Raw genomic sequence first — 24,000 nt, forward strand, 5'->3', positions numbered from 1 at the left:
CCCAATTGTAAACATATCTCTACAAATGTTTTTCCACCATAAAACAACAATTTTTCTTGTGACGACCAGGAAAACGGTTCCTCACAACGTCTATTCCTCAAATTCTACTATGGTTGAGGGATATTTGGTCCTCGCTAGTATAGTAACACACACACACACACACACACGCCTCTGTGTCCTCAGTGTTAGCTCATCTATAAGAGGGTCCACAGTTGGTCACGGTCACACCCCCCACCCACCTGCTCATCCTGATAGGCTGAGGGGAAATGGGGGGGTAGGGGGGGGGGTCTGTCAAATGGGACCCCTCGGTTGGCTGGTCCAGGGATCCACTGTTAGGAGAAGTGTGTGTGTGTGTGTGTGTGTGTGTGTGTGTGTGTGTGTGTGTGTGTGTGTGTGTGTGGATTATGCTCCATTGATTGGGCACGCTCCCAAACCCATGCATGTGTTACACAGAGAGAGAGAGAGAGAGAGAGAGAGAGAGAGGGGGGGGTGCTGTGATTTTAATAAGATAAAGATTTTAGATTTTCCTTTGTTCTCTTTTTAAATATAGTAGCCAAAATAGCCGATCTACAAGCTCACACACTCGCTACTTTTGCGGGCCACCGTTGCAGCGCAACGCGTTGTGAGCTTGTAGATCTGCAATTTTGCGGCAGAATTTAAGAATGGCATTCATAAAATTGTCCTACAATGTCCTCGCAAGTATAGTAATTCAAAGCTGTGTGTGTGTAGGTGTGTGGGTGTAGATGTGTGTGTAGGTGTGTGTGTGTGTAGATGTGTGTGTAGGGGGTATTAAGAGTCAAGCCTCTTATATTGACAGACCCCCTCCTTGACCAAGACTACCTTCCCACATGACCGACCACACACACACACACACACCACACCCCACACACACACCACACACACGCACACGCACACACACACACACGCACACGCACACACACACGCACACACACACACACACACGGTTTAGTCCCATTAACCACACATGAACCCCAGTCTCCCTGTTCTGGGGAGGAACACTCTCTCTCTCTCTCTCTTTTCTTATACTAAAATACGTCTAAACAGCTATTCTAAAACCGTGTTATAACTGGTCTGACAGTGAACGTATTTTCAACGTCTGTGCTAAGCCTAGACGTTGAAACGACGTCATTTCAACGGCTATATATAGACGCTTAAAAAACAGCTAATCAATGTCTAAGCTAAGCCTAGGTGAAAAAAACTCTCTCTGACAGACCAGTTCTAACCCGGTTTCAGACGGACGTCTGATAGCAGACTATATGGCTCACTGGGTAGTCTAGTCTTAGTCGACTAAATATACAAATATATTTGTTGTCTTAGTCTTTTAGTCTTAGTCAACAAATGAACACTGGTCTGTTGTTCTATTCAAAATGAGCAGAGAGATAGGAGTTGGGGAGTTCCATTGTACCATTACACCACCACAGTGCCCCCCCCCCTCCCCCCGGGGGAACCATCGTGTAAATATAGTGGCTCCCAAAACGGCAGCATCATATACACTACCCATGATGCATTGCGTGGCAGTCGTATAACAGCCGAGAGGAGCCGACCTATATTTAGGTATGATAAATAATGTTAGAATGGTTGTGTTTGTTGTTAGGTTTGGTATTAACTCATTCAATCCAGGGGACGCATCTGTGTCATTTTAGATTTTAAGCTTTAACCATTATTTTATACTTTTGGCCGTTCAAAAATAGCAGATATACAAGCTCATAGCTATTTTTTGGGGGGGGAATGTCTAGGTGTTATGGGACTGTAAAGCCCTCCCCATAGCTCATAGCTCATATGAGCTTGTAGATTAAAAAAAAATCTTGAACATTTGTGCAAATCTTTGACTAAATATATTATTTTAAACAACATTTTTAACTAAAATCTTTGCTTTTAGGGGGGGGTCCCGGGGAACACAACTTTTTCATGTCAAGGACCCCCAAAATGATATGTTTTCGGCCGCCGACCCCCATCAAAATATGTTGTTCCAGGGAAGCAGCAGCAAATATTGGAGTTAAAAATGTAAAAAAAATTCAAAGATTCAATTCAAAGATTTGCACAAATTGTCAAGACTTTTCTAAATAAGCAGATCTACAAGCTCATATAAGCTATGGGGAGGACTGTCCAGTCCCATAACACCTAGACATTCCCCCCAAAAATGAAAAAATGAAATCAATTTGCTCTCAGATATGTTGGGGTGCGATAGTTTATTGAACAAATCGATTATAAAAAAATAATCGATTAATAATTGATCCCTATTTTGGGCATGTACTGAAAAAAATTCACCGCTGTGCAACAAAGTATAAAATAACGTACTTGTACTTGTTATTGGATTGGATAATAAATCAATACGCAGTATAAATACATGCAGCTCTCTGCTCCGTGAATCAGCTCTTAGCGATGCATCCTCCAGACCCTGTTCCTCTCTCAGCGCCGTCACAAAGAATACCTTACGCTGCACTGTGGACGGGCGCCACGCCGCCGCCACGGCCACATCAATCACAGAGGAAAGCGGCCGGCATCAAACGACAGATCTGCACACATCTGATCGGCATAACGCTCAGTACGGGAGACAGAACCGCTCAGACGCAAAACACACGCTGGGAAAACGGTGAGTGAAAAAAACTGTGAGAGAGAGAGAGAGGTATACAAGCCCCCTTAAAGACTACTAATCACATCGGCTCTGTCGGCTGGAAACCTCATATGTCCTCATATGTTACTTCAGGATTCAAATGAAAAAACAGAAAAAGCAGCAGATCTACAAGCTCGTTGTAGATCTGCTGCTTTTGCTGCTTTTTGTGTGACGCTGTAGTGTGATCAAGAAGAGCGTTAATTTACAAAAGAACACAAAAAGTTAGACTATGGAGATAAGAGGTTTCTGCCCGACAACAACAATATATAGTATGAATTTGTTTCTATGTTTTGTTCCACTTTTGATTTGCCAAAGTAAGCATACAGTATGTTTACTAATGTACATACAGACCCTTTGAATTAGAGAGAGAGACAGAGAGACAGAGAGACAGACAGACAGGGAGACAGAGAGACAGACAGAGAAACACAGAGACAGAGAGACAGAGAGACAGAGAGAGACAGACACAGAGACAGAGACAGAGAGCGACAGAGAGAGACGGAGAGAGACAGAGACAGAGACAGAGATAGAGATAGAGACAGAGACAGAGACAGAGACAGAGACAGAGACAGAGAGACAGAGACAGAGACAGAGAGAGACAGAGAGAGACAGAGAGAGACAGAGACAGAGACAGAGACAGACAGAGAGAGACAGAGACAGAGACAGAGAGACAGACACAGAGAGACAGAGACAGACACAGAGAGACAGAGACAGACACAGAGAGACAGAGACAGACACAGAGAGACAGACACAGAGAGACAGAGAGACAGAGACAGACACAGAGAGACAGAGACAGACACAGAGAGACAGACACAGAGAGACAGAGAGACAGAGACAGACACAGAGAGACAGAGAGACAGAGACAGACACAGAGAGACAGAGACAGACACAGAGAGACAGAGACAGAGAGACAGACACAGAGAGACAGACACAGAGAGACAGAGACAGACACAGAGAGACAGAGACAGACACAGAGAGACAGACATACACAGAGAGACAGAGACAGACACAGAGAGACAGAGACAGACACAGAGAGACAGAGACAGACACAGAGAGACAGAGACAGACACAGAGAGACAGAGACAGAGAGACAGAAACAGAGACAGACACAGAGACAGAGAGACAGAGACAGACACAGAGAGACAGAGACAGAGACAGAGAGACAGACACAGAGACAGAGAGACAGAGACAGAGAGACAGACACAGAGACAGAGAGACAGAGACAGAGACAGAGACATAGAGAGAGACAGAGAGGTGATTAGGTGAAGGCAGACAGAGGGCTGGTGTTCTACTTAACCTAAAGAGGATTGTTTCTTACTGACTCAGCATTTTAAACTAAACACACAACAGCACAACAATATGACAAATGACACACACACACACACACACACACACACACACACACACACACACACACACACTCTATATGGAGCCAACATTCCTTACTGTTTACATACACATGTTGGCCAGACACACAGATAATGCATGAAGTCACGTTTGATGATCGTGTGTGTGTGTGTGTGTGTGTGTGTGTGTGTGTGTGTGTGTGTGTGTGTGTGTGTGTGTGTGTGTGTGTGTGTGTGTGTGTGTGTCAAGGTCTAACAGTAAACATGCTCACAGGGTAACAGACTTCGATATACTTCTGTGTATCAAAATACACAGACAGAGAGCCACAAGCAGATAAATATCATATCCATTCAGCAAATATTATATCGTCGCTGTCGGATGTCCAAAACTGTTTCTTTCCAGGAAATGAAAAAAGCTCTTGTCAATACTTTTCATTGGTTCAATATTTATAAAATCCACACACACACTTATCCACAACCTTTTGAAAATAGCAGATCTGCAGGCTCACAACGTGTGAGCCACGTTGTGAGCCTGCAGATCTGCTATTTTCAACAACAACAAAAATGCAACACTGTCGCACAACGATAATCTACAAAAATTAAATATTTTTGCCCGACCGCAACGATATACAGTAAATACTACAAGTAAGACGCGCGAACGCGGGAAGCGAACGCAAAAAAAAAGAAAAAAAAATGAAATATATTAAAAAAAAGTAACCAATAAAAAAAAAATATTAAAATTAAAAACAAATCTGCGTTAAAAGGAGCATCTTAGAAAAATACAAATTCACCAAAAAAAAACTTTGAATGTTTTTGAACAATTCAACAAAGTGTTTGAAGTGCCTGTTTCACCCACTTCCGGGGGGCGGAGCCAAAATCCGAGCCCAATGTATTTGTTCGTAGACCCCCACTTAGGGGGGGTAGAAAAAGTTTCGGAGCGATTCGGGCACTTTTCATTTAACATGGGGTTTCAATGGGGAGTTTTTAGGAGCCTTCTCCGGGGCGTGGCTTCCGGGGGAAGGGGCGGGCTTAAACACAACCTTGACAGGTGTGTTCAGTTTTCAAAGACCTTTCATTTGATGTATGGTACGTCTAAATTGGACATTTACTTATCTCAGAGGAGCTGCACAAAGGCAGTGCACACAGACACACAGAGACGCAGAGACACAAAGGCAGTGCACACAGAGGCACACACAGACAGAGACACAACCCGAGCACGGTTTCATAGTAAGCTCCACTTGCGCGGAGGCGCGCCTTCGGCGCGCCTCCTTACGCTGCGTTCGCAATAAGAGTGAGAAAGCAGTCGAGTCAGTTATTAGTCAGAATGGGTGGATTTGGAGACAGAATGTGAAGATTCACTAACAAGCAAGCGAGCCAATGGAGCGATCACACAGGTGAGGGGTCAGAGCACAGTAGATCACAGTAGATCACACAGGTGAGGGATAAGATCACAGTAGATCACAGTAGATCACACAGGTGAGGGATAAGATCACAGTAGATCACAGTAGATCACAGTAGATCACAGTAGATCACAGTAGATCACACAGGTGAGGGCACAGGGCTGTAAGCAGTAAAGAGGTGAGTCACCTTGGTGAGGAGGTGTGAGGGCTTCCCCGCTATGCTCTTCAGAATCAGAGAGGTCTCTCTGTCCAGATAGGAGTGCTGCATGAAGCACAGGGAGGGAGAGAGAGAGAGAGAGAGAGAGAGAGAGAGAGAGAGAGAGAGAGAGAGAGAGAGAAATAATCAAACAAAATAAGTCATTGGGTGCCTGGTGTGATTCCTATAGCAGCTCATTAATAGGCTCCATATTACAGCCATATTGGAAATAAACTAAGCTTCTTAATTTTTTACTTCTTTCACAGGTGTTGGTCTGTGAAAGAAGGGAGATCTTCTTTCACAGGTGTTGGTCTGTGAAAGAAGGGAGATCTTCTTTCACAGGGAGAAGTGACTTTCAATCAGAAGGACTTCAGAAGGGAGAAGACACTGATGAAGGCTCTGTTCCATTCTGGTCAGGGTGTTGACTCACTGGAAACACTCTGCTACACCAGAGGGTCTCAAGGTGTGGTCCAGGGTCCCTCATGGGTCCTTGGGGAGTTCCAAATGGACCCTTACAGGTGTGTGTGTAACTCTGAGAGTGTACAAATGGAACCAAATGGACCCGGAAGGGTCCATTTGGTTCCATTTGTACACTCTCAAGAGTTATGGGGGGGGTTCTTGAAATGTTTTGAGAACCACTGTGCTACACTAAATGGAACAGAGCCTTCGTTAGTACAAGTGGTGGTACCACCTGTGAAGGAAGAAAGGAAGAGGCCCAATTTCTTTCCAATATGGCTGATGTGCATGGAGCCTGTTGCGGTGTTTAACCTGCGTTGAGAGCCCGGCCGATGCCAAAGTAAAAGAAAAAAAAAAACTGGCCTGGCCGATGTTATCAGTCAAAACCGATGTTATCGGGCCGGGCTCTGATCAGTGTGTGTATGAAAGAGAAGAAATGAAAGGCGATAGACGCAGCACAGCTGGAGTGCTGCTGCGCGGGCATTTTGCTGTGGTGGAGGTGGTGGTGATTGTGGAGAAGCATTGATCATGATGGAGCAGAGATGTTTGCCATACAAACCTGGCCCTCCGCAGGATGAAGTGTGGAAGTGCAGCCGTTAGCTAGCTAGCTACGACTATTAGCTATCGCCGTCACGCGCGTAAGTGCAATAGCTCTCTCTCACACACACACACACACACACACACACACACACACACACACACACACACACACACACACACACACACACACACACACACACACACACACACACACACACACACACACACACACACACACACACACACACACACACACACACACTCTACTCTAGTTCATGCATATAAACCTGTGTACCCATTCTAAGGTGAACGCGCGCTACCTAGGGCTGGGCAATTAACCGAAAATATGTCACAACTGACATTTACAACCTCTCATACTTGATTAATCGAATAATTGAGAAGCAGGTTTGTTTTTTGTATCAAATAATAACAATAGGGTTGCAATGTACTTGTTATATAGCAACATAATATATATATATATATAAGTTTTTCAGAAAACACAAGTTACATTTAGAAGGTGTTAGAAGGTGTCAACTAGGTGTCAAGTTAAGTATTATACTTTGTATACCCTTGTACAAAGGTTGTAGCCAAAAACGTTGAAAATAGCTGATCTACAGGCTTGTAGATCAGCTGTTTTCATTATTATTTGGTAATAATAGTTCATCAATCGTAATGGAGGCAAACGTTTAACACGATCATGATATTGATTTGAAGTCGTATTGGCCAGCCCTACAGCGCCACCACACCGCTGCATGCACACGCACACACTTACAGTGGCCTGATCCGTCTCGCCGTCTCGAGAGGCAAAGTCAAGCTGCCGTCTGGCGGGCTTACCATTGGCCCGCCGCAGTGAGGCATGCTGGGAAGTGAGGAAGTGCAGGGTTTGGTGCGTACAGAGTGCCACAGAGAGGAAGGGGTGAAAACACACACACACACACACACACACACACATGCACACAGCCACACACACACACACACACACACACACACACACACACACACACACACACACACACACACACACACACACACACACACACACACACACACACACACACACACACACACACACACACACACACACACACACACAACATCAACACATGCAGGGCAACAGAGGACATGCATGGTCATTGCCGTGTGATTCACGTGTGAACTTGGCTTTCCCGTTTCTCAGACATCAACCTGATCGTCGACCGTCTTGATGTTCACTGTTTTATGCCACATTCTGTTAACCCATGAAGACCTGAAGCCGATTCTACGAATGTCTTCTGAATCCTAACTGTTTTCTGAAAAACCCATGTTTCTGTATCAGTGGTGCTCAAACTTCTTCATGTCAAGGACTCCCAAAATGATATGTATTTGGCCGCCGACCCCCATCTCAAAATATTTTGTTCCATGGACCACCAGAAGCAAAGATTTGAGTTACAAATGTTCGCTTTAAAACAATATATAAAATAGCAGATCTACAAGCTCGTAGCGCGGCACTCGGTGCAGCGTTATGAGCTTGTACTGTAGATCTGCTATTTTTTAATAGCCAAAGTGGTAAATAATGCTTTTTAGCTCAAATCAAAAAAGTGACACAAATGCGTCCCAGGTCTTAATGGTTTAAAGGGATAGTTCACCCCCAAAATAACCTTTTTTCTCACCCCATGAAGCCCATTTTTATAGGTTTTGGTATGATGACCACTCTAACCACCAGCCCACTGAGCTGGTTAGCGGTATAGCATTTTGAGCTCCTCGCCTTTCTCTATACCGCTGGATTATGTTAAGAATAAAGCCCTCAAGGCTCTATCTTGCCTTACCGCTTATGCCTGAACCTTTTTGAATATTTTTGAAAAACATTTTAACTCATTCACTGCCACAATTTTTTTTTTTTGCGTTTGCCCACTGCCAGAGATTTTTCATTGAAAAAAAAAAGTACTCAGGAGCCGAGATACAAAATGTTTAAGTTTTAAGTTAACAAGGAAGTGGATGGGAGTCTAGATCTTCGAAAAATCATATCTCCTTGGTCTTTGGGTAAAAATAATAATAATTAAAAGTCGTTTTAGTCGTTCTAGGCAGGCATGGTTTATGGGACAGAAGTCGTTTTAGTCGTTCTAGGCAGGGAATGAGTTGAACAGTTCAAATGGCTGATCTACATCGACATCGTTGTGAGCTTGTAGATTGGGGGGGCATTCGTAGAAATGGGCCTCAGGTCGTAACGGGTCAAACTCAACTCCCTCAAGAGGGAATCAGGAAGAAAAGGTTTTCTAATCTGAGAGAGAGAGAGAGAGAGAGAGAGAGAGAGAGCCACGACGGACGGTCCGCGAACAAAAGGCGTTCGCAAAACAAAGTAGGCGTTTAAAACGTTGTAATCCGAGTCACACTCGGGATAACGAGGTGAGGGAGATTACCACGTAATCCACAGAACGAACCCCACCGTACAATCCACAGCACAGGAGAGGCATTGTGTGCGGCCCGACGCACACTGACACACCATGTCTTTAAGTCATGCAGGCAGAGTTGTGAAGTAACTAAGTACATTTACTCAAGTACTGTGCTACGATTCTGAAGTTGTTTTTACTTTACTTGAGTATTTTCAATTTTCAATACTTTTACTTCTACTCCACGACATCTCAGAGGCAACTCCACTACAATTATTTGAAAACTTTAGTTACTAGTTACTTTGCAGTTATAAATTATCATATTTTAAAACATACATTAACCACTTTAGCCCTATTTTATACCTAGGCTATTTGAAAATAGCCGATCTACAAGCTCACAACGCGTCTCGATGTGACGCGTTGTGAGCTTGTAGATCTGCTATTTTCAAACATTTTAGTACTTTTACTTTTGGTACTTTAAGTATATTTTGATGCCAATACTTTTGTACTTTTACTCAAGTAACATGTTGAACACAGGCCATTTACTTGTAACAGAGTATTTTTATATTATGGTATTGATACTTTACTTGAGTAAAATGTCCCAGTACTTCTTCCACCATTGCATGCAGGAAAAAAAAAGAAAACGGTTAGCCAGGTTCACGGCAGAATGGGCTCAATCCCATTTTCTTTCCATTCAAGCAAATCCGGAAGCGGATTTTCTTTGAGGTTTTTTTCCGCGTGCAAAGGGCTTGCTTTGCACGCCCCAAGATGAATGGAAGAAAGGTGAGAGATGACCATGCATTATGAAGCAACGGACGGCATTTTGACTTTAAATCTTGACATTGGTTAGTGCGAAACAGAATTGATCAAACACACACAAACACACACACACACACACACACACACGCACTCATTTATTGAACTGTATATATCATTTTCAAGCTGAGAGATTATTAACTCATTGACTGCCACTGACTATTGCACTCGTCAATTGGCCCCGAGGCTCAGCCTGCCATTGACGAATTGACGAGTGAGTGGTGTTTTCAATGGTTTACACTAGAGGGCGCTGTTCGCCAGCCTATGAGTGATCCTATGACTTCTGGAGAACAGTAGACCCGGAAATAATGTGATCACAACAAACCTAGCCCCGTCCGATATTACGCGCGTGTGCGTGTGCGTGTGTGTGTGTGTGTGTGTGTGTGTGTGTGTGTGTGTGTGTGTGCTTTACCTCGGTGCTGGCCTGGTTGTGTCCCTGCTGGGTGCCGGGGACCCCCACCGCGCCCCCCGGTCCCTCCGTGGCGTCTCCTCCTCCTCCTCCTCCTCCTCCTCCTCCTCCTCCTCCTCCTCCCGCCCGCAGCACCTTGTCGATGTCCAGGGAGTCCATGCTGGAGGCCGAGGCGCACGCCGAGTTGACGCTGGACCTCTGGGACGCCGCGTCCTGCTCGCTCACCGCCCCCACCGAGCCCGTCCGGCGGTGCTGCTTCCCTGGCTGACCGTTGCCTAGCGCTGTGTGTGTGTCAACAACAACAACATGCATGGGTTTATTTAACTCATTCAATCCCAGGGAAACGCATCTGTGTCACTTTTAAGATTTCTTTGGGCTGTTCAAAAATAGCAGATCTACAAGCTCGTACAAGCTTGTAGATCTGCTATTTTTGACGTGGGGGGAAAAAGTCGTGAAAATGTGTGCAAATCTTTGAATATACATTTTTAACTGAAATCTTTGCTCTTGGTGGGGGTCCCTGCCAAATACATATCATTTTGGGTGGTCCTTGACATGAAAAAATGTTTTTATGCCACATTCTGTTAAATTGGGTGCCAAAACCGTATATATACGGTTTTGGCCATACTAACGTTGAGTGCCAAAACCGTATATATACGGTTTAAAAAATAATAATAATAATAATAATTTTAATTTTTTTTTTTTTTTTTTTTTTCCTTCACAGCAACAGGAAATATCACTCCTACAAGATTTAGACTCCAATCCACCTCCTGGTTAACTTATGACTTCAAAAACCTGTATCTCGGCTCCTGTGTACTTTTTTTTTTTACAATGTTAATTTAACTATTTTCAACTGGCTGCAACTATGGAACGGATTACCGAATGTTTTAAAAAAATTTCCCCCGATTGTACGAGACCTCTATGTGTGTAATGAGGGGATCACCTTGAGGACGGTGATCACTGAAAATATTTTGTGACTACTTGAAAAAGGTTTAAAAATTGTTAAAGATCCTGGCACTCAAAGTATAATATTTTAATAAACCTCTGGCACCCAATGTGTTAAAGGGATAGTTCACCCCAAAATAACTTTTTACTCACCCCATGGAGCCTTGAATTCATAGAGATTTTTTTGTTTTTGTCGCATTCCTAAGGCAATAATTTGATGGCCATTTTTAAACTGTTAGGATTTAGAAGACATTTGTAGAATCCCCAGATTCAGATTGGTTCACAAGCTCATGAGCTTGTAGATCTGCTATTTTCGCTGCGCAACATGCTTCCACAGAAGACCTGCTGGCTTCTATGGAATCCAAACGACTGAAATCAGTCCCGGCGACAGAGAACTTTAATTCATGCCAAAACAGGCCATATTTAATAATCTTTAAAAAAAATTACAAAAAGAATGGAAATAGCCTTCTACTGTACAAAGGGCTCACAACACGCTATCTTTCAACATACAGTACGTACAAATACAAAATGTATACAAACGAAAAAATAATTCTGAGCAAAAAAATTTGATTATCTCTTATAACAGGCGGTTATTGCGTCATAACCGGCGACCAGGCCCTTTGCTTACCGTCGCTGGGCGACCCGGACGAGGGCCTCCTTAGCGTGGCGGAGGAGTAGGAGGACGAGGAGGAGGAGGAGGAGGAGCAGGAGGTCTGGCGAGCCGCCTCGTCCATGCTGAGCGAGGCCTTCTCCAGCTGGGCCGTGATGTCGTCCAGGGAGAAGTTGGAGGCGGCGGCGGGGCGGGCGTGGCCGGAGGTGCCCGCGCAGCGCACCGTGTTGGCCGGGGAGGCACGGGTACTGCTGCTGGTGCTTCCTGGAGAGGGGGGTGGGGGGGGGGCAAACACAGGGTCAGGGTGGGTAAGGTGACTCTCCACCAAACAGACTACTTCAGACTACAACTAGCCTGCCCCAGACCTTCTGATATCTGAGGGGCGGATTCAAATCTCTGGCGAAAACATCCGTGGGCTCCCATTGGTTCACCGATCTGTGCACCCGCCCCGCGCCCCCTACTCCTCCCCCAATGCGCAGCATTGAGAGCCCTGACGTCACAACATTTGGAGCGACGCCCACTGCACTCTCTGGTTGGTTGGGGAAATGAAAGGTTGACTCCCACTTCCTATGCCAGGAGTATGAACAGCTTGGTCCAGGCTCTTATTTTTGAGCAAAATGAAGGAAGGAAAATAAAAGCCTGGAGATCGAGGCTAGACTACAACAGACTGGTAATCTGTTGGCAAAAGTTGGCATTTAGTTCAGCACAAACTGTCGGCCGATGCACACATTGTTGTGCTAATGCGTTAGAGCTGGCAGTGCTGGTCTGCAAGAGCCTGCCAGTGTTGCCAGGCCTGCTTATTATAAGCGACTTTGGGTGAAGTTGCTTGTAAATATTCAATGTTGCGGTTTGCTTTTGTTTAGGCTTGTTTCTGCAGTGTAGTTAACTTGCTTATTTGGGCTTGCTTTCAAGATTATTTTTGAAAATAGCTGATGTACTGTAATAGGGCTCAAGAGGTGAAACTGGTCAATCCTTTTTTTTTATAGAAATTCATTTAAGACCAACGTTTTGACAAAGTATGTCTTCTTCAGGGTACACCTGTATCATACCCTGAAGATCGCCCTCCCCGTTTCTGCTTCCCTCCCTCGAACACAGCCAATTATGTCCATCAGAGCCGCCCAGCCAAGCCTGACGCACCACAGAGGATTCAAACACATAGTCCCCCCCGTGATGGTGGACAACTTTACCCCTGCGCCATCAAACGCAACGCTTTTTTACAAAGAGATGCAACATCGTATGACTGTTACTTGTTGTTCAAGGCGAAGTTCGCCAGGGAATAGGGTGCTAGGGTTCAAGTGGTTAATGTAAAAAAAAAAAAAATCCTATTACACTATTGGTGGACCCCCTGTAGTAACTCTGAGGACCCCATAGGGGTCCCGGACCCCTGTTGAAGACCCCTGCCCCAGACTATTGGTAGGCGGAGATCTCAGTCAGACAGACAGACAGACAGACAGACAGACAGACAGACAAGAGCACACAGACAGACAGACAGACGCACAGACAGACAGACAGACAGACAGACAGACAGACAGACAGACAGACAGACAGACAGACAGACGCACAGACGCACAGACGCACAGACGCACAGACGCACAGACGCACAGACAGACAGACAGACAGACAGACAGACAGACAGACAGACAGACAGACAGACAGACAGACAGGTGGGTCGTACCTCCACTGCTGCCTCCTCCGCCACTGCTTCCTGTCTGCTTGGTGCTGGCCCCTCCCCCGCGGCCCCCCAGGCCCCGCTGGGAGGAGGAGCCTCCCCCCTTGGCCCCCTGCTGGCCCCGCTGGGAGGAGGAGGAGGAGGAGGAGGAGGAGGAGTTGGGCTTACTGATGGTGTTCAGCTCCTGCTCTATGGAGCACAGGTCAGCCATCAGGGCGTCCAGGTCCACCGTGTCGCCCTGGTTCAGAGCCTCTGGACACATGGAAGACACACACCCATTGATCCATTGATTGATTGAATACTTTATTGGTCAGAAATGCAAAACAGCACGAGGTACTAGGGGTGTGCCGATATATCGTCCCGCGATATATCGCGATACGTTTTCGTGACGATATGTATCGTTTTGGAGAAAAAGAATATACCAAAAAAATAGTTTTTTTTTTTTGTTTTTTTTTTGGTACAATAATAATAATCAGGCTTGAAAACAGCCCGAGGTGAAAAGGGTGACAACATATTGTTTTTTTCGGGTCAGGTGTCACACTATTGCCCTATTTGGATTCAAAACGGCAAGTTTGCGTCTGAATAATGCAAAAACAGAATTATTTGTTTGCATTTTCTCTCCCCCATATATTTTCATAATAAAAAAGTGCGTATCGTATCGTATCGAAATCATATCGAAGTTGTGAGCCAAATATCGTATCGTATCGTTTGGTGAAATTAGTGTATCGGCACACCCCTACGAGGTACAGTCATACATTAATACATAATAATATTAAGACCTGAGGCGATTCTTTAAAAAAAACAGTTTTTGAAAAAAAAATCGAAAAATGTTTTTTAAAAGAGATTTAAAAAAAATAGCAGATATACAAGCTCATAGCACGGCACTCAGTGCCGCGCTACGAGCTTGTATATCTGCTATTTTTGAATAGCCAAAGAAATCTAAAGTGACACAGATGCGTTCCAGGTCTTAATGGGTTAACCCATTGCCCGCCAAGGACGCAGATCTGCGTTCTATTTTCAAATTATATATTTTTTGAAAATTCCACAAGGGGGCGCTCTAACACAGCTTAGGAATGATCCCTCGTCACTCAGAGAAGCAGTAGTACGGATGTGACGTCGTTCCAAAAAAAAAAACGGACTTCCGTCCGCCGGATATTTTAGAAAAACACTCCTAACACGGTTTTTTTTTTTTTCATTTTCAACGGGCCATAAAGCCCCAAAATGGCGGATCGCGGTTGGAATGTTATCGTTCCAGTGGATACACGGATCCCTCCGCCAACCCACGGAGACGTTTTTTTTTTTTTGTACACAACGTGGCTTCCATGCCGTTTTAAAGATCGTCTATTTCAGGTGATTACGCTGGCATGGGGATAAAAAAAACATGTTTAATATCTTGGCGGGTAATGTGTTGTTAAGGCTAAAAGGATAACAAAAAAAAAGTCCTGGGGACTCGTCCGCCCGCTCCGCGGATCAACCCGCGGGACCTGCGGGCAACGGGTCGGCCCGCGCAGCACTAGTGTGTGTGAGAGGCCCGTGCAGCACTAGTGTGTGTGAGAGGCCCGTGCAGCACTAGTGTGTGTGAGAGGCCCGTGCAGCACTAGTGTGTGTGAGAGGCCCGTGCAGCACTAGTGTGTGTGAGAGGCCCGTGCAGCACTAGTGTGTGTGAGAGGCCCGTGCAGCACTAGTGTGTGTGAGAGGCCCGTGCAGCACTAGTGTGTGTGAGGCCCGCGCAGCACTAGTGTGTGTGAGAGGCCCGTGCAGCACTAGTGTGTGTGAGAGGCCCGTGCAGCACTAGTGTGTGTGAGAGGCCCGTGCAGCACTAGTGTGTGTGAGAGGCCCGCGCAGCACTAGTGTGTGTGAGAGGCCCGTGCAGCACTAGTGTGTGTGAGAGGCCCGCGCAGCACTAGTGTGTGTGAGAGGCTCACCGTTGATGTTGTACATGGAGAAGCGATAGGAGAAGTTGGCCATGTTGGTCTCCTGTCTGAGAGGGGCCTTCTGGAGGGTCTTCTGTGGTCTGCCGTCATCCAGACTCTACACACACACACACACACACACACACACACACACACACACACACACACAAACACACACACACATTTTAACACATTAAAGGGATAGTTCACCCCCAAAAACATCAATTTTTTCTATGTATTAGTCACCCCATGGAGACTTGAATTCATGGATATATTTTAGTTTTCGTCATATTCCTAAGACAATAATTTGATGACCGGCAGTGGTTCCGGTACTCCTTTGTCTCTCCTACCGGAACCGCTGCCATTCTACAAATGCCTTCTAAATCAGTATTTCTCAAATGTTTTCGTGCCAAGGACCCCCTAAATTGACACATATTTGGCCGCGCCAAATATGTGTCAATTGCTTCTGATGTCCTACAACACTGACTCCAGATAACAAGCATCTCAGTTCATCAATCCAAACAAGTTCAGAATGCAAGCCAGTGGTTCTCAAAGTGGGGTCCGGGGACCCCCAGGGGTCCTTGGGGGGGTCCCCAGCAAAAGCAGTTAACATAGCGTCACAATCATTTTAACCACTTATTCCTTTTAGTATAGTTTGGCTGTTCAAAAATAGCAGATCTACAAGCTCATAGCGCGGCACCGAGTGCCGCGCTATGAGCTTGTAGATCTGCTATTTTTCAAACATCTTGAACATTAGCGAACATATTTTAACACACATCTTTGCTTCTGGGGGGTCCCTGGCACAACATATTTTCAGATGGGGGTCCACGGCCAAATATTTATCAATTTGGGGGTCGTTGACGTTTGAGAAACACTGATATAAACAACATGCATGAAAGTATTCACAGTCAACACGCGCACACACACACATCAAAGAGGTATGGAAACAATGTACACACACATCAAAGAGGTATGGAAACAATGTACACACACATCAAAGAGGTATGGAAACAATGTACACACACATCAAAAGAGGTGTATGTACACTACATACTGTATCATATATGCACACACACACACACACACACACACACACACACACACACACACACACACACACACACACACACACACACACACACACACACACAGTGGGTGATAGTATGTGGTTGCTAGGAAACAGTGGATAGAGACAGGATTAGCAGTGTTGCAGTTACCATGGATACGCAGACCCCTCCTCCCTCCTCTACCTGCGTGTCTGTACCCTGTGTGTGTGTGTGTGTGTGTGTGTGTGTGTGTGTGTGTGTGTGTGTGTGTGTGTGTGTGTGTGTGTGTGTGTGTGTGCGCTGGTTTTTTGTAAAGTTAGAGACATTGACTTTGAGAGGACAATTTTCCAAAAAAGAAAACATTTTTAGAATCAGGCTTACAAATAGGAAAATATTCAGGTTGGTGTCAGGATTAAAATGTTTAGAGGTTAGAGCTGAAGTTCTGTGTGATTTATACTGATTTATTATACGTGTTGTGAGCTTGTAGATCGGCTATTTTTGTATTGCTTTGGTGTTAGAATTAATGATGGCAAAAAAAAATACATTCATAAAATCGCCTTACGAGTATACTAATACAAACGCGCACATGCATGTGTGTGTGTGTGTGTGTGTGTGTGTGTGTGTGTGTGTGTGTGTGTGTGTGTGTGTGTGTGTGTGTGTGTGTGTGTGTGTGTGTGTGTGTATTACTATAATTGTGAGGACCCACAAGTATAGTAGAATTTGAGAAATAGAAGAAAAACAAATTTTATGTTTAAAAGGATTTTTAGGTTATAAGTGAAGGTTAGGATTAGATATTTAGAGGTTAGATTTAAGGGTTGGAATTTAGAGTTAAAACACGATTAATACTTAGTTGCGTGCCAGTGTCGTGCACCGGAAAAATTGCAGATCTATAAGCTCACAACGTGTCGCAGCGCGACACGTTGTGAGCTTATAGATCTGCAAGTTTTCGGCTCTAGGTCATAAAATGGCAAAATGTTATTAATAAAAAAATCACACCCAGTGTGAAGTGGGTGGTGTGGTCATCACAGTGGTCATCATAGTGATGGAAGCTCACTTCCAAAAAAAATTGATTTTTGGAAGTCCATAATCTTATTTATAGGTTATTAATGTCATCATGTGTCTCGCTAGCCAATCACAGTGCTGAATAGAGTCAGCCAATAGAGTCAGCCAATCACAGTACAGCTAACTGGGCCAGCTGGGCCAATCACAGTGCAGGAAACTAATACTAACGAGGTGTCTCAACCCCACCTATAGGGGCGGCTACACCGCCCAAAAATAGCATTCATGAAGTCGGCGTCCAAAAATGTTGATATGTAATACTTCTGTCTGTGTGTGTGTGTGTGTGTGTGTCTGTGTGTGTGTGTGTGTGTGTGTGTCTGTACACAGTACCTGTGTCAGCTTGTCCAGCTCTCCCAGCCAGGCTCCAAACATCTTGTCCAGATCCTGGTCCTCTTTGTCACTGTCCTCCTCTTCAGCCCCGTGGTCCAGCTCATCATCTGACACCTGCTCCATCTGTACACACACACACACACACACACACACACAAAGAGAGAGAGAGAGAGAGAGCAACGGTGAATCAGGTGCATTTATTTTAGAGGTGCAAGAGTTACTCAAACTAATTCGATGTAATCGATCATAAAAAAATAACAGAATCGAGAATTTCATGAAATAATATTTATTAAAAAATCAACCTCTATGTTGGGCATGCATGACAATACAGGCGAAAATCTTTAAAAAATATAAACAATTTTCAGAATAGTGGTGAGCTTGTAGATGGTCTATCATCATAGACCGTTTGACGATTTTCGCACGACAACCGTTGTGAGACAAAGTATGAAATAGGGTTAATTTATTTGTTGATAATACAGTATGACAAAATGCTTCTCAATGATTTGATGAATCGAAAAAGTAATCAGTGGAGTAATCGCTAAGAAAATTATTGATAGTTAACTTGCAGGCCTAATTTATTTACACACACACCAGATCAGCCGTGTTCATATAAAAGACTAAAACAACAACCCTCCCGTCTTCAATCCATGCCATCCTCGCTGCCTGTTACTATGGCAACCCCTACTGTCCTGTCAATAAAGGCAGAAAAAAAGCCCAGAAACAAATGTGTGTCTAAATAAATCAAAAATAGACACACTGCACGTGCAATAGGAGCTTCAACTGGCCTGGAACGGTAATGGCATCACTTCAATGAACAGCAGCAGCCATGCGGTATTATCTCTCTATGGCCTCTCAACCATCTCACCACTGATCCCAGGCCAGCCGTGTGTGTGTACATCTTACCCAGATGAGAGATATCAAAGATATCCTACATCACTGAAACTGTCCACTATACCATCTACAACCTGCTGTTAGTTATATGGGTCACACTTCACATCACATGCTGGTTGGCTGAGAGAACAGGCCTGTGCTGGCTGCTCACAGCCAATGACGGGGCGCCCTCTGGTGGCCCAATAGGAAAGTAACGACTCAAAGCAGTGGTTCTCCAAGGTTGGATCCAGGGACCCTCAGGGTTCCTTGACGGGGTTATAAATGGACCCTTACAGGTCTGTAACTCTAAGAGTGTACACATGGAACCAAATGGACCCTTACAGGTCTGTAACTCTAAGAGTGTACACATGGAACCAAATGGACCCTTACGGGTCTGTAACTCTAAGAGTGTACACATGGAACCAAATGGACCCTTACGGGTCTGTAACTCTAAAGCCGCTTTTCCATCACAGCTTAAGCACGACACTGTCCAGTCCAGTCCAGAACCGCACCGCACCGCTTCAAAATGTCTTGCGTTTCCATTGCACAAAAGTCCCCACTCGCAAAATCCCCACCCTCCCCTCCCCTCCCGAAGGAAATCAACGCCCCTTTCTTTAACACACCAACTTAGCCTCAGGCTACAGGGTTAGCCTAAATGCTAGCGTGCTTCCTCAGAGCTAGTTTGGCTCTTAAGTTATTATTTGGCCATGTTCACCCTGACTTTAATCTTCGCTATTGTTGGGAAGACCTGTGTGGTGTCTAAACACGTTGCCATCACTTATATAAAAAACATTATTAGCGTGTATCGTCGCACGTTCATTGTTGCCAGGTTTAGCAGAAAAAAATAAGCAATCAGGTCTATGAAAACAATCCCAAAAGAAGCGACTATCTACGGCTATTTGAAAATAGCAGATCTACAAACTCACAACGCGTAGCGATGCTACGCATTGTGAGTGTGTGCATCTGCTATTTAAAAAATATATATACATATATAATGTTGACAAATACATATTAATTTGGGGGTCCTTGACATGAAAATGTTTAAGAACCACTGGTTTCAACAACATATGGAAACAAGCCCCAAATAATCAACTACATTTTTGAAACAAGCAGTGGTGGAAAAAGTACTCAAATGTTTTACTTAAGTAAAAGTATCAATACTGCAATGTAGAAGCACTCTACAAGTGAAAGTCTGGAATTACTTGAGTAAAAGTACAAAAACTATTGGTATCAAAATGTACTTAAGGTACCAAAAGTAAGTACTAAAATGTTTGAAAATAGCAGATCTACAATGATGCGATGCGTTGTGAGCTTGTAGATCGGCTATTTTCAAATAGCCTAGGTATAAAATAGGGCTTAAGTGGTTAATGTATGTTTTATAATGTAATCATTTATATCTGAAAAGTAACTAGTAGCTAGTAACTAATACGTTTTCAGATAATTGTAGTGGAGTAAAAGTACTACCAATATTTACAAGCAACTTTACAGAAAAATAAGCCCAATGTCGCTTATAATAAGTGGACATGGCAACACTGCTACCGTAGTGTTTACATTTTACAGAGACCTGAGTGGACAGACACAGCTGTGAGCCGACCAATCAGCTTTATCACAGCTTTAGCCCTGCTTAGCCCAGCTCAGACCTACCCAAGACTGGGTACTTTTTAGGCACCAGTTTAGTACCACTTACACACCACTCTACCCACTTCATTGTAGTGGAAACCGTCGCTGTGGTGGGCGGTGTGGGGTGGGGCTAGGTAAGTCCATGTATATGGAAAGCCGCCATAAGAGTGTACACATGGAACCAAATGGACCCTTACAGGTCTGTAACTCTGAGAGTGTACAAATGGAACTTTGTACGCTCTCAGTGTTATGGGGGGTCCTTAAAATTAAAAAAGTTTGAGAACCACTGATTTAAATGAGCCCCTCTGGCTTGTTTTTGGTGGAATGGACTCATATCACTCTCTGTGTGGAAAACAACCACAGAGTGGGCCCATGGCTTTCAAACACATGTCTACTAGGAGACAGAGATATCACACAGTTATTGAGGGAAAGAAACAGACATTTTTAGTTTGTTTGTTTTCAGGCGAACGACAAGAGTAAAAGCACACTTGAAATGTGTTCAACTTGAAATGAAAATAGCCTGATAAGAGATGAACTTCCTCAACCTGTCTGGTAAAGAGAGAGGAGGGGGGGGGGTGATAACATAACACACACCAACACACACACACACACACACACACACACACACACACACACACACACACACACACACACACACACACAGTGGTGAAAGAAGTACGCAGATTTTTGCACTTATATTTTTGCAATAAGTGGCAATATCACAAATGATGTGGAAATACTCTTGTTTTAAGTAACCCCTATATTATACTAACTGTAACCGTGGTTCTAGTAAAAATGTCTCCTACAACATGAAAATGACCCTTGCTCTCATGAGGAGCAGAACAATGTTTCCATAAGGTCAATTTTGACAGGTATTACCATCCTTATGGGAGATTCTGGGACCCCATGTGGGCGGGCACACACACACACACACACACACACACACACACACACACACACACACACACACACACACACACACACACACACACACACACACACACACACACACACACACACACACACACACACACACACACACTTGACCTTTAAACAAAACAGGTTTGCTCTTCATACTGCATATTCAAATACATCCACATCAACAGAGATAACACACACCATGTCCTCCTCTTTAGACTACACTCCACCGTCCACATGTCCATTTAACTCAGAACATGTCGTGTATAAATGATTTGACTATGTAGCCATGAATCACGAGGGGTTTATTTCACACTCTCTCATACAGGTCAGTGTTGATATCGTCGACTAAAACTATGACGAAAAATGTTTGTCGACTACCTTTTTTCACTGACGAAAACTACATAAAAACAAAAAAACTATTCTACGATGACTAGAACTAAGACCAAATATATTGACAATTTCATCAACAAATAAAAACTAGACTAAAATGTTAGAGAGGGACTAGAGGAGAAGAGATCCAGTAGAACTAAGACTAGAGGAGAAGAGATCCAGTAGAACTAAGACTAGTGGAGAAGAGATCCAGTTGAACTAAGACTAGTGGAGAAGAGATCCAGTTGAACTAAGACTAGTGGAGAATAGATCCAGTAGAACTAAGATTAGTGGAGAAGAGATCCAGTTGAACTAAGACTAGTGGAGAAGAGATCCAGTTGAACTAAGACTAGTGGAGAAGAGATCCAGTTGAACTAAGACTAGTGGAGAAGAGATCCAGTTGAACTAAGACTAGTGGAGAAGAGATCCAGTAGAACTAAGACTAGTGGAGAAGAGATCCAGTAGAACTAAAAGACAAGTCATTTAGTTGTGCTCGGATGTTGTGCTCTGAAAATAGCAGATCTACAAGCTCACAACGCGCCGCGCTGCGACGCGTTGTGAGCTTGTAGATCGGCTATTTTCAGCATGCAACCAAGTGTAAAATCAGCCATTACGACGCCATCAAGGCACCGCCAAAATACATTTTGTCGACTAAATCAACTGTAGATTTAGTAGTTTACTAAAACTAGGCAAAAACTAAAACATTTCAGATGACTAAAATATGACTAAAACTAAATCAACATTTGCTGTCAAAATCAACACTGCATACAGGTGAAATAAAAGTATAAAGAAAATAAAAGGGAATACGTTTAGACAAATTGTAACCCTCAGTAGAACACTCCCAGCAGCATGGTGGAATGTGCAATGCGGTTATGTGAAGAAATAGGGGCGAGAGGATATTAATAGAATGCAAGGTTGGCGAGGTAAGATATATGTACGCATACAGTATATACACCATCAAGTACACGAGTACACCTACAGTACAGTATCTATCTATGTACATCTGTGAACGTAAAGACAAAACCCACATCAAGTACACCTATCTATGTACATCTAGTGTGTACATAAAGACAGAACTGATATACATATATCAAGTACAACTGTCTATGTACAGTACATCTGTGTAAGTACAGATGAAGTGATGCACGTTACCAAACTTTTTTAGCTCAAGAACCAAAAGAGAAATTATAGACGTTTTGCCGGCCGGGACCCAGACTAGTGAAAATAGCAGATCTACAAGCTCACAACGCAGCGCGAAGTGATGTGTTGTAGATCTGCTATTTTTTTTACCACTTCTTAAACGTTTTTTTTATTGGAATTATTTGATTTTTTTGTATTTTATTCATGTAGGAAACGGAAAAAAAAGGGGATAATTTACTCCCAAAAATGTGTCACAAACGTGCGTCAGGACCCATGGTTTGGTTAACAGTGATCTATTCTACAGTAAGTACATTAGTGCAGTGAAGTGCAGCGTGTTCTCCAGTACAGTTGGAACAGACCAGGTTTAATCCCATTGATGTTCCAAACGTATGTATAACACATACGGGTACGTATGTGTTCTGTATGTGTTCCCTTTCTGTTAACCCATTCAAACCGTCATTTTTAGATTTCTTTGGCTATTTAAAAATAGCAGATCTACAAGCTCATAGCGCGGCACCGAGTGCCGCGCTATGAGCTTGTAGATCTGCTATTTTTGAAAAATCATGAACATTTGTGCAAATCTTGGAATATATATTTTTCAAAGCGAACATTTGTAACTCAAATCTTTGCTTCTGGGGGGGTCCCTGGAAATACCTTTTTTGAGATGGGGGTCTGTGGCCAAATACATATCATTTTGGGGGTCATTGACATGAAAAAGGTTTGATCACCACTGATATCATTTTGCCAACATACGTTGTGCAGAAACCTGTTAGGATTTAGAAGACATTTGTAGATGTGTTCCCAGATTGAATGGGTTAACCATGTTGTGTGGTGGTGACAGTCACTGCTAGGGACTGTACCACAAAGCACTGGAAGAACTATCAGTGTTTATGTGACCCTGATCTAGTGGGAACCCATTCTTTGTTTTTGCCTCTAGGGGGCGCACCACCTCCTTTAGGAACTTGGTTTGGCTCCTCCCCTTCCTTAGTTTCCCACTTCCTCCCGGGTGCTTTATTCCTACTAACTGTGTTTATTCCTACCAATAACAACACTACATGTTTAAGGCAGTAGTGTGTTTATTCCTACTAACAACAACACTACATGTTTAAGGCAGTAGTGTGTTTATTCCTACTAACTGTGTTTATTCCTACCAACAACAACACTACATGTTTAAAGGGATACTTCACTTTAGGGCCGGGGACACATTTAAAAAAAATATTAAAAATAAATGAAAAAAGTTATGGAAAATTCATGGCCCCCTCACGCATTAGAGTGTCCTACTAATGTGTGAGGGGGCCATGAATTTTCCATAACTTTTTTCATTTATTTTTAATATTTTTTTTAAATGTG

At 43.7% G+C, this 24,000-nt stretch overlaps 1 protein-coding gene across 1 annotated transcript in view; it reads right to left on the reverse strand.

Annotated features, from left to right (window-relative positions):
* The window catches only part of raph1b (Ras association (RalGDS/AF-6) and pleckstrin homology domains 1b), a 132,053-nt gene that overhangs the window by 17,241 nt on the left and 90,812 nt on the right, over nucleotides 1-24,000 (reverse strand). Inside the window, exons 3-9 of the mRNA XM_080421929.1 lie at nucleotides 17,731-17,853; nucleotides 15,308-15,413; nucleotides 13,389-13,634; nucleotides 11,732-11,977; nucleotides 10,165-10,442; nucleotides 7,343-7,429; nucleotides 5,566-5,640 (exon numbers count right to left, since the gene is read on the reverse strand). Coding sequence (XP_080278055.1) covers nucleotides 5,566-5,640; nucleotides 7,343-7,429; nucleotides 10,165-10,442; nucleotides 11,732-11,977; nucleotides 13,389-13,634; nucleotides 15,308-15,413; nucleotides 17,731-17,853 — 1,161 coding nt within the window. The remainder of the gene's footprint in view (nucleotides 1-5,565; nucleotides 5,641-7,342; nucleotides 7,430-10,164; nucleotides 10,443-11,731; nucleotides 11,978-13,388; nucleotides 13,635-15,307; nucleotides 15,414-17,730; nucleotides 17,854-24,000) is intronic.

The sequence above is a fragment of the Gymnoscopelus braueri genome (genome assembly GCF_963280865.1).
Source record: "Gymnoscopelus braueri genome assembly, chromosome: 24".
NCBI classification, from domain to species: Eukaryota; Metazoa; Chordata; class Actinopteri; order Myctophiformes; family Myctophidae; genus Gymnoscopelus; species Gymnoscopelus braueri.